This window comes from Yamadazyma tenuis, chromosome 6, assembly GCF_029203305.1.
Source record: "Yamadazyma tenuis chromosome 6, complete sequence".
NCBI lineage: Eukaryota > Fungi > Ascomycota > Pichiomycetes > Serinales > Debaryomycetaceae > Yamadazyma > Yamadazyma tenuis.
In genome coordinates, this window is record NC_089466.1 from 192,020 (window position 1) to 205,641 (window position 13,622).

The 13,622-nt window shown below is 44.8% G+C and overlaps 8 protein-coding genes across 8 annotated transcripts; 6 read left to right on the top strand and 2 right to left on the bottom strand. All coding sequences in view use genetic code 12, as the record gives it.

Moving 5' to 3' along the window:
• Positions 1 to 81: 81 nt before the first annotated feature.
• Positions 82 to 826, top strand: PSN45_004306 (uncharacterized protein; the record flags this gene model as incomplete). Its single annotated transcript, XM_006687146.1, has 2 exons — positions 82 to 98; positions 199 to 826. The coding sequence occupies 2 exons, from the start codon at positions 82 to 84 to the stop codon at positions 824 to 826; spliced, it is 645 nt and encodes a 214-aa protein (XP_006687209.1).
• An 80-nt stretch (positions 827 to 906) lies between these two features.
• COG5 (Conserved oligomeric Golgi complex subunit) lies at positions 907 to 2,103 on the top strand (the record flags this gene model as incomplete). Its single annotated transcript, XM_066158262.1, has 1 exon — positions 907 to 2,103. One exon carries the CDS (start codon positions 907 to 909, stop codon positions 2,101 to 2,103), a length of 1,197 nt encoding a protein of 398 aa, XP_066014359.1.
• A 45-nt stretch (positions 2,104 to 2,148) lies between these two features.
• Positions 2,149 to 4,950, bottom strand: SEC24 (COPII subunit; the record flags this gene model as incomplete). Its single annotated transcript, XM_006687144.1, has 1 exon — positions 2,149 to 4,950. The coding sequence occupies one exon, from the start codon at positions 4,948 to 4,950 to the stop codon at positions 2,149 to 2,151; it is 2,802 nt and encodes a 933-aa protein (XP_006687207.1).
• A 1,068-nt stretch (positions 4,951 to 6,018) lies between these two features.
• On the top strand, positions 6,019 to 6,873 carry PSN45_004309 (uncharacterized protein; the record flags this gene model as incomplete). The annotated part of the gene is made up of 1 exon (XM_006687143.2): positions 6,019 to 6,873. The coding sequence occupies one exon, from the start codon at positions 6,019 to 6,021 to the stop codon at positions 6,871 to 6,873; it is 855 nt and encodes a 284-aa protein (XP_006687206.1).
• An 898-nt stretch (positions 6,874 to 7,771) lies between these two features.
• Positions 7,772 to 9,283, top strand: HEX1 (woronin body major protein; the record flags this gene model as incomplete). Its single annotated transcript, XM_006687141.2, has 1 exon — positions 7,772 to 9,283. The coding sequence occupies one exon, from the start codon at positions 7,772 to 7,774 to the stop codon at positions 9,281 to 9,283; it is 1,512 nt and encodes a 503-aa protein (XP_006687204.2).
• Positions 9,284 to 9,415: 132 nt separating this feature from the next.
• On the top strand, positions 9,416 to 10,706 carry PSN45_004311 (uncharacterized protein; the record flags this gene model as incomplete). Its single annotated transcript, XM_066158263.1, has 2 exons — positions 9,416 to 10,643; positions 10,690 to 10,706. The coding sequence occupies 2 exons, from the start codon at positions 9,416 to 9,418 to the stop codon at positions 10,704 to 10,706; spliced, it is 1,245 nt and encodes a 414-aa protein (XP_066014360.1).
• On the bottom strand, positions 10,707 to 12,209 carry THR4 (threonine synthase; the record flags this gene model as incomplete). Its single annotated transcript, XM_006687139.2, has 1 exon — positions 10,707 to 12,209. The coding sequence occupies one exon, from the start codon at positions 12,207 to 12,209 to the stop codon at positions 10,707 to 10,709; it is 1,503 nt and encodes a 500-aa protein (XP_006687202.1).
• Positions 12,210 to 12,348: 139 nt separating this feature from the next.
• Positions 12,349 to 13,473, top strand: TAM41 (Mitochondrial translocator assembly and maintenance protein 41; the record flags this gene model as incomplete). Its single annotated transcript, XM_006687137.2, has 1 exon — positions 12,349 to 13,473. One exon carries the CDS (start codon positions 12,349 to 12,351, stop codon positions 13,471 to 13,473), a length of 1,125 nt encoding a protein of 374 aa, XP_006687200.1.
• Positions 13,474 to 13,622: the final 149 nt, after the last annotated feature.

Genomic DNA, 13,622 nt, shown 5'->3' on the forward strand with positions numbered 1-13,622 from the left:
ATTGTACTATTTTCAAAATGTATAAATTAATTATTAGATGAAGGCTGCGAAAGCAAATTGAAATTTCACAAACCCGCCGCGATGGCTTCCTATACCAAGTATGTGTGTAGTTGACTGCTGTTGACTCTATTGAGGATCCGTGGTGTCTCCACGGTGCAGTATTTGTCTTCTATTTTGTTTATACTAACCCCAAACCAGAGTGTCGAGGTCTTCACTCTATGAATCCGGAGATGAGCTACAAGACAATCCAACATATATTCCCGATTTGAACCTAGAAATCATCGAGGTGGAACATACCGAAGACTTGAAAGAAGAGCAGCCTGAAGACGAGTTTGACTTCCCGTTATTTTCGTTTGGTTCAGCTCCCTCATCCCAAAACCATCTGGTTGGTGATTCTCAAAAAAGAGGACGAACAGAAACCAAGATCATGAAGGTCAATCTCAGAGAAGAATCTGTTGAGACTTTGAGGTCGGAAAGGCCTAGTAGTTACTACTTCGCCCAGTACACTGAAGAACAGAGGGCTAATTTCCATCTCGTGGCTGTAACTGGAGAAGACATATGGAGTCGAGTAGAGTTGGCCACCAGCACAAATGATTGGTACCGCCATCGTATTCTTGATGCCGATGTACACAATGCCAATATAAGTCCAGAAAGACCTAGTAGGAAACGGCCGGGGAAGAATAAGAGAGATGGGAGAATAGAGTCCAAGAAACGTCAGGCTGAAGCAAGAAGAGTACATAGGGAGAACGAGAGACGTTTGTTAAAGAAGAAGATGCACAAGCGAGGCGGCAAGAAGAACAAGAAGGCTGCCAAGCCAGTTTCATGAATCATGTATTATAGTATCTTAATGTACAGTAGAAGATGAAATAAAAACGCGATCGAGTGAATCGCCAAAAAGTGGACAGCATGAAGGGCCAGGACGAACTAGAAGATTTCGAAGCGTTTTTAGAAAAAGACTTCAGCACCTATAAGTTTGCTAATGACCTTTTACTTGCTACCAATGATCGGGATACCACGGAAATCGATATAGATACCAGTATCAAGAAATTAACGTTTGATATCGACGAGGTGGAAAAGCGAATGACAAGTATATCATCTCAAAACCACGAAAGTTTGGTGGCCAACTTCAGTGAAATCGAACATACCAACAATGTGATAAAGCAGAAGATTACTCCGCTGCTTGGTCGGGTGAACGGGCTGTTTCAGAAAATAAAATCAGAGATCATTGAGCCTTTTGATGAAGCGCAGAAGATGAACTCAGCATTGAAAAAGGTCCATACAACTCTTGACCTTCTCAGAGGGTCCAACTTCTTTTTCCTATTAGTGCTGCAAGTGGAAGACCTCGAGAAAAGCGTCCAAAAAGACGACAAAACCAAGAAGAATAATGACTTGATCAAGTTGGCTAAATTGTATAAACAGATCACTGAACTCTACGAGAGTGAGAGAACTACCAAAGAAAACGAACTACGAGTGTCGTTGGTAACCATAAAGATCATAAGGGACTATCAAGTCGTACACATTAACAAAAACCACCAATTGGTCAATACTTGTATGGAAACCATAGTCAACGAGTTCAGCCATAATACTACTTTTACTACTGCCAATATCAAGCTCCAACACAATTTAATCGCATACTATATCCTTCAAAGGGACCGGTTCTTGGACACTCTTGAACGGGCTACCATAGCCAAGCATGTCAATACCATTTCGAGCCAGCTCTCTCGGTCCCTTCAGTCTCCTAGAAACTTTATCGTGATCTTGAAAGAAGTGAAAACTGCCAGTATGGACTTTTTGCTGAAGTTGACAACTATTTTGCAAAGCTGTGAAATATACCGTCTCGAAAACACAACCACATTGTACCGAATACTTTTAGAAGAATTTGGGAGCCAGTCTCTTGAACAAATTTACTGGTCCAAATTGGTTGCTAGATTCAAAAAAGGTATTGCTTCAACAATGGCTAGAGGTGGGCCTATTGCAAAGAATTTGAAAACGTATCAACCAGGCATCCAAAACTCATTAAAAGAGACTTTCAACAGCTCTGAAGAACATGAACAACTTGATTTATTTCTTGATGCGGTTGAGTTGATATCACTAGGTCGTTAGTTTACACATGTATATTTTTTTAGGAAAAGATAGTATTAAAATCCATTATTGGCTAACTTTGCCTTTTAAAGTGTTCAAAAACTCTCTGTAAGCTTGGTCGCTTCCGGTCTTATCCTCGACCAAACAGCTAGTAGCCCACATTCTCAAGGCCATCAAATCCCGCTGGGTAGTGATCTCCATCGGTTCATGGGACGATCCTCCAACCACCACATACAAGTTTTTCCAAGTGATTTGGTCTTTTTGTTCTCTCAACTTGCCGATGATTTGACGAACTCTGTAGTTGAACTCTGATTCCTCAAACGAAAACTCTGGTAATTGAGTCTTGCCAAATGGAATCGTGTATAAGTTTTCGGTTCCAAACAAATCGTGAACCAATCCAGGTACAACATCTCCTGAAACCCACAAGAATAATTCCGTAGTGTTATCAATCAAATACAAACCATAGTTTTCCCAGCTAGTTTTAGAGTCATTTATAGCTTCTGGTAATAAGATGTTGGTCGAGGAAACTGTTTCTTCTTCACCGGTTTCTTCGTTGATTTGAGTTACCTGTTCAGGCAATCCACAACCATCAGGCATATCGTGCAAAGAATAAACCGATGGATAAATGTATTTGATCAAATGGTGGACTGGTAAAGTGGCCAAATTGTTCAATGCAATAGCTCTATAATCGGCTGGAACCTTTTCAGCTCTTAATCCAATATGTTTGGTTAATGAGAACAACAATAATGGCAACATTCTTAAGTTTGTGGACACTTGCAAAGGCGAGGATCCAGAGATGTTGCCGGCAACCAACTCCTTCTTGTAAACACTGACGATATCCACCAACGATTTAATCAACAAATCTCTAGCATCTTGCAAAGAGTGACTAAAGGCCTTTTCTACTGCCTTTTGGGTAAAGTAGTTCACAATAGCTAGTTGATCAGCAGAAGCATACACGTCGTCCAATTTACTGGAAGTAGGAAGGGCCAAGTTAATCACTCTGATTCTTCTTTCGCCAAAATGAGTGGAGTGTAATACGGCAGCCTGGAAAAATACCAATGGTTTGGTGATGGTTTCTTCTATGGATACTTCAATCACATAACTTTGATCTCTGGGGTAGGTTGGGAAAGAGCATAAGTCGGAAGATCTGTTAAAAAAGTTCCCGAAGAATGCACTTCCTCTAACACCGGAAGAAGACCTAACTCTCAACACCGCTTCTAATGCAATTTCCATCGACAAGTGTTCGGAAACTTCCTTGGAAAACTTCGTAACATCTTCTGCCGTGGCAGCTGACCAAGCTCTGTAGAAGTGTGTCTGACCCGCAGTATAACGAGGCAAATTAGACAACGTAGCCACATCCTGGTACTTGGAAGAAGTCAAAAACAAGTCGACAGTAACTTGAGCAGAATTACATTCAACCGCAAAAGCTTTATAGAACTTATCAGCAACAGACAACAAGGTTTGAGATTCCTTTGGTTTACCCGATTGTTCTTCGTCTCTCACCAGTAATTTTCCTTCGCCAATGTTGGGCAAAGAGGCAGCAAAGGCAATCACCTTTCCACCAATGGAACTAATCATCTTGTGACCACTCTTCAATGCTGGGCCCAATGCCAAACCAGTGTTAGCGGTTCCTTCAAAATAGCCGGGGAAGTCCAACAACAACTTTTCAATTGCGGGTCTATTCTCTTCTAAGTTCACCAACAAAGAGTCTGGGTAGGGCAAGAAAGGATCATCGATATCAGACACAATCAACATTTCGACTCCATCAGTACCTTCAGCAAACTTGAAGTAATGCAAGCTGGAGTCCACCCCAATAAACGCCACACGAGAGGTTTTGTTTGTGTTGGGGATCCGGTCCAAGCTCTCCAAGATGGTTCTCGTGACGGTAGCCGTCAACCCACTATTGACAGCATCAGCAGATACATCAATCAAGAAACAGTACACACAAGGAGGTGGGCTACGAGCAAGGTACTCTTTTGGAGCCACAAACTCAGTGACGGCGTAGTTCAACTCGGGCCGGTCGTAGAAGTTTTTGGAGGTATTGGTCAACTCGTCAAACGTAAATCCCATGGGGATATCGTTCAAGAGATTACACAAGTTACACCGCCAACGTCTTCCCTGATCGGCCAAAGTGATGAAGGGATTGATATACGCCCTACACCTCCGACAACGGCTGATGACAGTATCCACAGATACTGCTACATCTTCTTCCGAATCATGTAACGCGGTGTAAGGTCTCACCACCAAAGCCAAAGGCAACTTTGATTTCTTCAAAAGTGAGTTGGTGGTCGGCACCACGTTCAATGTACACCGCAAGAAATCAGGCGACGCATTAGCAGAATCCGAGTCGGGGACCACAGTGGCATTAGGGGGAATAATGATTGGAGGAGGAGGTAAACTCAAATCGCTAATTGAAGGAGGCAATTCTCTGATGAGGTCTGTCGAGTAGAGCTCGTTAAGCGGAAGACTTGGCGTGCTAGTGGAAGCACCGTACGCGGTGCCTGCTGAGAATCCAGTGGCAGGGGCCCCGTAGGCGGCCCCTGGTGCATTGTATCCACCAGTTTGGGGCTGGTACGGTTGGTTGGCACCAGGTTGTTGGTAGTTCCCGTACTGGTACTGCCCATTGACAGCAGGAGCCTGGGCGGCTGGGGCCTGGGCATCACCGACGTTCATGCCTTGGAACTGCGATGCCAATTGATCGGGTTGATAGTAGTTGGCGTTGACACCAGGTTGTTGGACAGGTGGAGACTGAACACCAGGAATGACGGGAGGGACACCGTACGCAGGTACTCCTGGTTGGAGTGGAGCCACCGGAGCCTGGGGAGTACTGGCATACTGAGGCTGAGGATACGCTCTTCTTTTGGACATTGTTGTTGGAAAGAATTTGGGTTTTTCTGTTGTGTTGATCGAGGTTGAAATGATTTGTGCGAAAGTACGTGGCGGGTTCGTTTGGGAGGTGCACGACCTTGCCCGTGCATTTGGTGAAGGTGAAGAGAGCTATTTTTGGTGAGACAATTGGCGAGAATTAGCGAGAATTGGCGAGCCGGTAGAGCAAAAGCACTAGAAATAGCAAACTTCTGATAAATAGCAATCTGGGACGAGTGGAAGACGATTTTAAGTAGTAGAAAGGACTTGCATTGATATTCGTAGTTGAGATTTTCTCGTTTTATGTGTTTTTCAGTAGATGTCAGCGGTTTAGAATAATGATTTACGTGATTTATGTAATTTTAGCAGCTTTTATTTATATTGTAGAAATAATTCTCCATCGAAGAGAGAAAAAGTTGCCAAAAAAAGTTTCTATCTCATGGTACAAATATAAAACAAACCACGCAACTCAACTCACACGCTCCTATCACCCGGTTGTTTACACCAAACAACCTCCAGGAGTGGTAAAAAGCTTCTCTTCCCGCGCCCGGCCAGGTGTTTCCCGCTACCGCCCAATCACCCGCCCGGCCCAGTCCACCGTCTACAACTCCCGTCAACCACGCTCGTCTCTGTGTCCATGGCCCCATGGCCTCCGGCACCGTCGCACGACTGCCAAATCCCTTTGCCCAAAATAGCGCCTTTGTTCCCTAATGCTTCGCGAAAAATAATCATTTGGGCGTGTTTATTGTTGATCATTCGTATACGATATTATTTGTCTTGTGACCAAAAGCCTTTCTCGGTACCAGCCACAAAACAAACGTCAAAACCCAACATTGTGAAGGCAAACCCCATCAACCTCCTTTGGTCTGAATACCAACGTATGGTTGTATTCGCCCCCTTCCCTATGGTCCTATCACTCATGAAGCCATCCAAAGCCGCCTCGCGGGCCCCTAACTTCTGGGGAACAAAGGACGAAGGCGTGCGCGCACCACCAAACATGCAGCGGTCCTCCACTTGATATAAATGCCCTGAGAAATCCAGTTTTTGTAAACTTACAGTAACCACTACAAAATGTCCAAGAATAAAATGCCCCAACTTCACAAACGCAGTGTTTCGTCGTTCAGCGCCGACATGCGCCACCACCTGATACACGAGAAGCTTGACTCGCACGACCCCGAATCTCTTGAACATAGGCGGAAGAACAGTCGGATTGATATTGTGTTGATAGTGTTAGCGCTTTTTTTGACAGGCTCCGTCATCAACTTCTTTCTCATTTCACGGAGCGTTGGATCTTCGTCGTTGGTTGACCATTTCCACAAACTAGTTGGCTCCGATCCCGACGTTGGCCGTGATACCACTCTTGAATCCTTATTGGGTGTGCAAAGCCTTGGAAATGATATGAACGAATGGGAAAGGTTATCCGGGGAGTTACAGAGCCAGGAGCAAGAACAGGATACAGAAGACTACCTGCACGTCCAGCACCAGTACGGGGCGGCTGATGTTGAGACGGAAACGGTGTCTGAAGGTTCCAACAATCCCCAACAGGATTTGGTAGAAATGCTTTCCATCGATGCAGTGGTTTTATTGCTCAACGACGAAAACCTCTTGAAGCAGGAGCGGGCAAAGCAGATCTTGAACAGCTTGAAAATGACGCCCGAGTTGAAGACCATCAATTTGAAAAAACATCCTCACTATGCGGAGATTATGCATTACTTGAAGAAGTTCAGTAGCCATATGCAAGAGGACGCCGAAGAATCGGATGAGTTGGACACCCAAGATGTGCTGGACTCGGACGACATTCCTCGGTTGTTTATTGGAGGCCAGCCGGTGGCTGGTTTTGGTGACATTATCAACAAGCACAACGACCAGGTGCTCACCCAGTTTTTCGCAGATGTTGGCCGGGGATGGGTCAAATTAGAGATATGATTAGATGATTAGATGAATATGTACCATAGGAAATGAAGGACGAGGCGGCATATTTGTAGTCGAACGGCTGGGGTTGTGTAATCGAACGGCTGGGGCTGTGTAATCGAACGGTAGGGGTTGTGTAATTTTAACGGCAGGGGTTGAGTAGTCTAATGGCAGGGGTTGTGTCATGAAACATACACCAACGATTAATCATAAAAGGACGAAGATAGGAGGAAGATGTGATACGAGTGATGATAATACGATAAATATGAGGATATGAGTGATGAGAAGAGTTGATGTCATGTACATAAGGTTTCTATTTAAGGTTGCAAACTGAATTAGAGTTGCTCATACTAGTTGATAAGATTCTCAATGCAACATCAAATTAAAGGCCTTCCTAGTCCACTATGGGTCAATTTGAAATCTCCCTGGAATTAGTATTTTTCACCAAAACTTCAAAGACTGTCAGCCATTAACAGGGTAAACCATAGGCCCATGAGAGCCAGGGTCTCTAGGTGCAAGTGGTTGCAAAGCAGAACGTTCACCACCAAAGAAACAATAACCCTCTTTCACAAGGCAGCATCGATTATGGTCGCAGTCACCATCCACTGCAACTTACATGCAAATCAGGCACCTTTCGCAATTTGCAACAATGCAACCATTATCAACTGGGCATTATCACAGCTCCGCGAAAACCTACATAAACCCTCCGCAAACCCACCAGTATGCCCAGTTCACAATGAAAAACTTGTTTGTCTTGTTGTTTGTGCTACAAGTAGTAGTTGCAGTGGTGGTAAATCCATTGCCCAAACCCATTAGTATTGAATGGGTTGACCAAAACTACAAGAGCTTCAACCCTCACTTGCTGCTTCTGAACAGCTCTCCCAACAGTTTTGTAGAAGACTATTTTAAAACAATGCTTGAAGTTATTAACCGGCTACAGTGGTACCCTGAGGCTATCGAGGGTCTTAGAATGCTGTATGAACCAGTGCCAACAGGCCCGCCCACAAACTCAAAGAGAGATGATGATTTGGATGAGCTTAAGGTGAATATTCTTGACGATGCTCCATTGCAATATGGAGTAGACGAGTCTTATACACTTGAAGTTAGTGATAGAATCACCATCACCGCTAATACTACGTGGGGTGCCTTGAATGGTCTCAAGACCTTACAACAGCTCGTCATCTACAAAGATGGACGCTTGATTATTGAAGGGTCAGTCAAGATCTCTGATTATCCCCTTTATTCCCACAGAGGGGTATTGATAGACTCAGCAAGAAACTACTTATCACTCGAGTCGATCAAGGAGAACATCGACATCATGGCCATGGCAAAACTCAACACTTTACATTGGCATTTGCTGGATACTGTGTCATGGCCTCTTGAAGTAAAAGCGTATCCCCAGATGATTAATGATGCTTATTCGCCAGAAGAATCCTATTCTCAACAAGACGTTTCCAACCTTGTCAAGTATGCGTACGCCAGAGGTGTCAGAATAGTTCCTGAAATCGAATTGGCCAGCCACGCCAATGCCGGTTGGAGACTAGTGGACCCTAAGATCATTTCTTGCGGAAAAGGCTTTTGGAACGTGGGAGACATTGCTACTGAACCGGCACCGGGCCAGCTTGATATTGCTGGTAACAAGACGTACGAGGTGGCGAAGACGATTTTTAGAGAGGTTAACCAGTTGTTTCCTGACTACACATTTCACGTTGGTTATGACGAATTGCACAAACCTTGCTCCGACTTCTCCAATGACGTATGGGAATGGTACGAGCAGAATGGGTTTGGCCCTGCTGGTAGTGACGAAGGTTATGCTAGTCTTGTGCAATATTGGACCGACCGTCTGTTCAAGTTTTTATCCGAAGACAATACAACACAAGTGATGATGTGGGAAGACCTTATTACCAACTATGCTGCCAAACCTCCTAAACAGAATTCTTTGATCCAAGTGTGGTTATCGGTAGAAAGTATCAAGAACATAACTTCGAAGGGCTACGATGTGATCTTATCTCCCTACGATCAATACTACTTGGACTGTGGATTTGGAGAATGGGTCACCAACAACCCGAAAACAGCTGGATCGTGGTGTGATCCTTATAAGACCTGGGAAAGCCTCTACAGGTTTGATCCCATGATGAATTTGACTGAGCTGGAAGTGAGACATATAAAGGGCGCCGAAGTGGCCTTATGGGGCGAGGTAGTTGATTCCAGTAACTTGGTACAGAAGATCTGGTCCCGGTCCGCTGCTTTTGCCGAAGTGTATTGGAGTGGAAATAAGGACGAAAACGGTGATATTAGAGTTTACGACTTTACTCAGAGAATGTTCAACTTCAGACAATACTTGTTAGCGTTGGGCTATAGGGTAGATCCTTTGGCACCACAGTACTGCTGGAGAAACCCCCATGCGTGTGATATTTCTATATAGCCGTACTCCCGATTATATGTTTTTGACCCAAGTTGTGTAGATCTGTTTGTGTAAACAGTAACTGGCTTCGATAGGCTGCGAAACATTTCCTTTTTCTGTTTGCAAATGCGAACTCGAATTTAGAATTATTCGATGAGCGACATGGACTTAGCAAAATATATTGAGGAACTCGAGCTAAATGCTACCGGGTTTGACTCCAAGATCACACAAATTGGATCTATGGTAACCCAACTGATTAGTGAACCCGAAATCCGTGTGGTGTTACGTTCAAAAACAGCCAAACTTCAGAACCTAATTATCCCTGCTTCTGATGACATACAATACTTAAGACTCTTCAGAGGAGTACTTTTGATAATTCGAAACTTGGTGATAGAGACCAACGACTTTGAGATTGAGACCATTGCCACCAGCTTGGAACAGTTCCAAAGAGTGGTGCCATCCTCCAACGAAATGTATACTAAAACGGTTATCGTATACTACCAGATATTTGCTAACATATCACAGACTAAACAACCTCAGTGCATACATACTTTAACTAAAATAATGAAGTTTAACGATAACACAGAGCACCCAGTTCTTGTGACACTATCCAACTTATTCAAAAACGACCAGAACATTTATGACATGCTTTACAACGACTATGGCATTGAGACAATGAGGCATTTGACAAACTTTGAGGTAACCGAACACCCCAATGAAATCGAACGGCTATATCTCGAGATATGGGAGAAAGTGGTTGCCCACGAGAGCTTCAGTAAGTGGATCGTCAAACATGACGACGAGAAGGTACTCAAAATCTGTCAGATCGTGATCACCTCGAAGGATAATTGGAACAACTCCCAGCTTCTTGGGATTTTGAGCTGGCTCTTTGAGATGTTCAAGTTCTTGAACGGCGTGGCTGTTGCATCACTCAACAACAAAGACCTTGACTCTCTTGGAGCAGTACACCCCAAGCTTTTAATGGTGTTGGACTGTGTCAGCGAGTTGAGTAAATTCAACATAGCCAAAGACTTTCTCATAAACTACGAGATGGTCAACTTGCTCATACCGTTGCTTCGAGTGGTTCATGAGAGCATCGAACCAAAGAATATGATGAAGAACAAGAACCAAATCATAGAGTTCCCCCATATCAAGTCCATTATCATCGAGATCCTCTCGTATTTAACGTTTGAGAACTTCAAGATCCAGGAGCTCATTCGAGAACTTCACGGAATTGAGGTCATTTTATCAAGTTGCGTTATTGACGATAGTAATCCGTTCATGAAAGAAAGAGCGATCATTTGCTTGAAATACTTATTATATAAAAACGCACAAAACCAGGAGTTTGTGGCCTCGTTAGAAGCCAAGAAACTGGTGGATAGTCTGCTTCTTGAAGAAGCCGGATACCAAGTTAGCATCAACAACAGTGGAAAATTCGAATTGATTAATGGTTCAAGATCTCGATGATCTTGGATTTGACCTTTTCCAACGACGCTTCGTCAATCAAGTTGATTCTCTTTTCCTTGGTGGAGAGAGCCTTCAACTCGGCTGGTAATACCTTATCTTCGAACGAGTAACCATCAATGCCACTCAAAGAAGCATTCACCACCTCTGCGAACTTGGCAGGATGGGCAGTAGACAACGAGATATAGTTCTTTTTAGAGTCTTTAGCAATGAAACTTAATGACGTAGCAATGCCCACAGCCGTGTGAGGATCTAATACGTAGTTTTCTGGGTGGGTAGTGTAGATATTCTTGATGGTAGCACCGGTTTCAACATCGTCCACTGCTTGAGAATCAAAGTCTGCTCTTGCAGCCACCAACACCTCAGGTTGGGCGGTGATGGAGCCGGAAGTCTTCAATTGTGACATCCAGGTACTCAATATTTCCCCGGCTTTGTTATCATCTTTGGTGACGGTGTTTCTGACGAGGTACCATAACAATCTTTCAAAGTTAGAAGAAATTAAGATATCCATGGCAGGAGAGTAGGTGGCCTTAACTTCACCCGACTTTTCGTACCGGCCAGTCTTCAAGAATCTGTCCAAGATGTCGTTGTTGTTTGTGGCAATGATCAACTTGTCTGCTGGCAACCCCATTTCCTTAGCAAAATAACCAGCCAAAATATCTCCAAAATTACCAGAAGGAACCACAAACCTGACGGGCAAATCCGACTGTTTCAGCACCTGGAAGTAACTATAGAAGTAATAAGTCATCTGGGCCAAGATCCGTGCCCAGTTGATGGAGTTGACGGCTCCCACATGGTATGTTTCGTTGAACTGCTTATCACCAAACACCTGTTTGACGATATCTTGACAGTCATCAAAAGTACCCTTTACCGACAAAGTATGGACATTTTTGTCCTCCACTGTAGTCATCTGCTCTTCTTGGATGGGGGAAATTCTGCCGGTGGGATACAAAATAAACACATCCACATCCTTCTTTCCTCTCAACCCATATATAGCAGCACTTCCAGTATCACCACTAGTCGCACCAACCACGGTGATGGTCTCTCTGGCATCACCCTGCTTGCCGTCATTTCTTCTCTTCAAAAAAAACTCAAACAAGTTACCTACAAACTGCAAAGCAACATCCTTAAACGCATAGGTAGGTCCATGAAACAATTCCAACAAGTATAAGTTTTTGGACTTGTCAAGCACTTTAACAGGGGTGACCTCGTCAGATCTGAAGGTAGAATATGAACGGGTAATCAAGTCCTTCAACTCGGTGTCGGAGATCTCGCTGGAAGAGATGTATAATCTCAAGATATTAAAGGCGAGTTCTTGAAACGTGCAATCCTTCCAGTCGTCCAAAAAGGAGGCTGGAAGTTGGGGGATGGTCAGCGGTACAAACAACCCGCCATCGGAAGCCAATCCGGTCATGACAGCATCCTCGAATGAGACCGCCTGGTCCACTGCCGAACGGGTGGATCTGTAAGTTTGGGAAGCCATGGTTGGTGTGTGTGTGGAGTGAAAAATTCGCAGTTAGTCATAAATCACGGTGCGCTTCCGGCGGATTGGGCTGCCGGTCGTGCGTGCAGACATCGCGGTTTTGTGGAGGACCAATTTTCAACCTTCAGGTTACAGCAGAATGAGACAAATGGTACGACGGGCTGTGTGGACGTCGGGTAGGGCCGTACAGCGAGGAATGGAGACGGCGACGGTGGCACGACTCGCTAGTGGTGGCTACGATGAGGCCCGGCTCATCTGCAAAACAATTGCCAGTACTTCTCGCGGCCTCAGTGACAAAGCTGACCATGACACATCTTGTAAGTCAGGCACGCTTACGGGCTTGGTAAACCATTTTGATGGGACCAGCACCTCCATAGGGTACGGCTCTGGCGTGTTTGAGCAGGCGGGCTACGGCAGTGGCTCCAGGCCGCAGATCGACCTAGTTCACGTGGTGGATTCCACCAGTGCATTCCACCGCCAAAACCTTAATAAGTATCCACACCACTACTCAGCCTTAAAATACCTTGGTGTGCGTGCCATTGACTGGGTGCAGCTGTGGGGGCCCGGGCTCTACTTTATGCCATTTGTGCACATGGATGGTCACGTGATCAAATACGGTATTGTGAGTGAATCGACCGCCATTCAAGATATCGTTGAGTGGCGGAATATGTTCCTTGCGGGACGGCTCCAAAAGCCGGTACGCTTCATTGGCGGTGACGGAACCCTTGCCAAGCTAAATGAGTATAATCTCCACAGTGCGATGGTGGTTGCGGTGTTATTACTCAACACCTCCAACTTCACCAAAACCGCACTTTACGAGACCATTACCCTGTTGTCATACTTAGGCGATCCGCGGATGTCGGTGGGAGGAGAAAACCCCAACAAGGTAAGAAATATTGTCAGCAAACAATATGATAGGTTTGACCGGATTTATGGACCGGTTTTGAACGGTTTGAAATCCAGACAGTTGCTACAGATCGACGAACCAGCGGGCCAGATCCGCGTCACAATTGGATCCCATTCCCGTCATGAGCTCCTTTTACAATTGCCCAAACATTTTCGGCTGGTTTTGCAAAGCAACAGTGGCCAAACACTTGCCCAACTTGCACAATCTCCGCAACTTCAACATCAAATGGCACAGGCGTTACGCAAAACTGTGTCATACCCCGCGGTGGTACAAAGCGCCAAAGGCCTTATCACTGCAGGCATCTACAAGAGCATTTCGTATCTTATCCAAAAGCGGATTAAATACTTACGAGGGTGAATTTGGAGTTGACACCAAACTGACAGCTTAATAAAACAAAGTGTTTCAGGCGCGTGTAGCGAGGCGGTGAGTTTATTAGCCGGTGTGCTTGACCTAGAGGTAGGAAGAACAAAAATAATATATCGGGGCTGAACATCTATAAGCAGGTC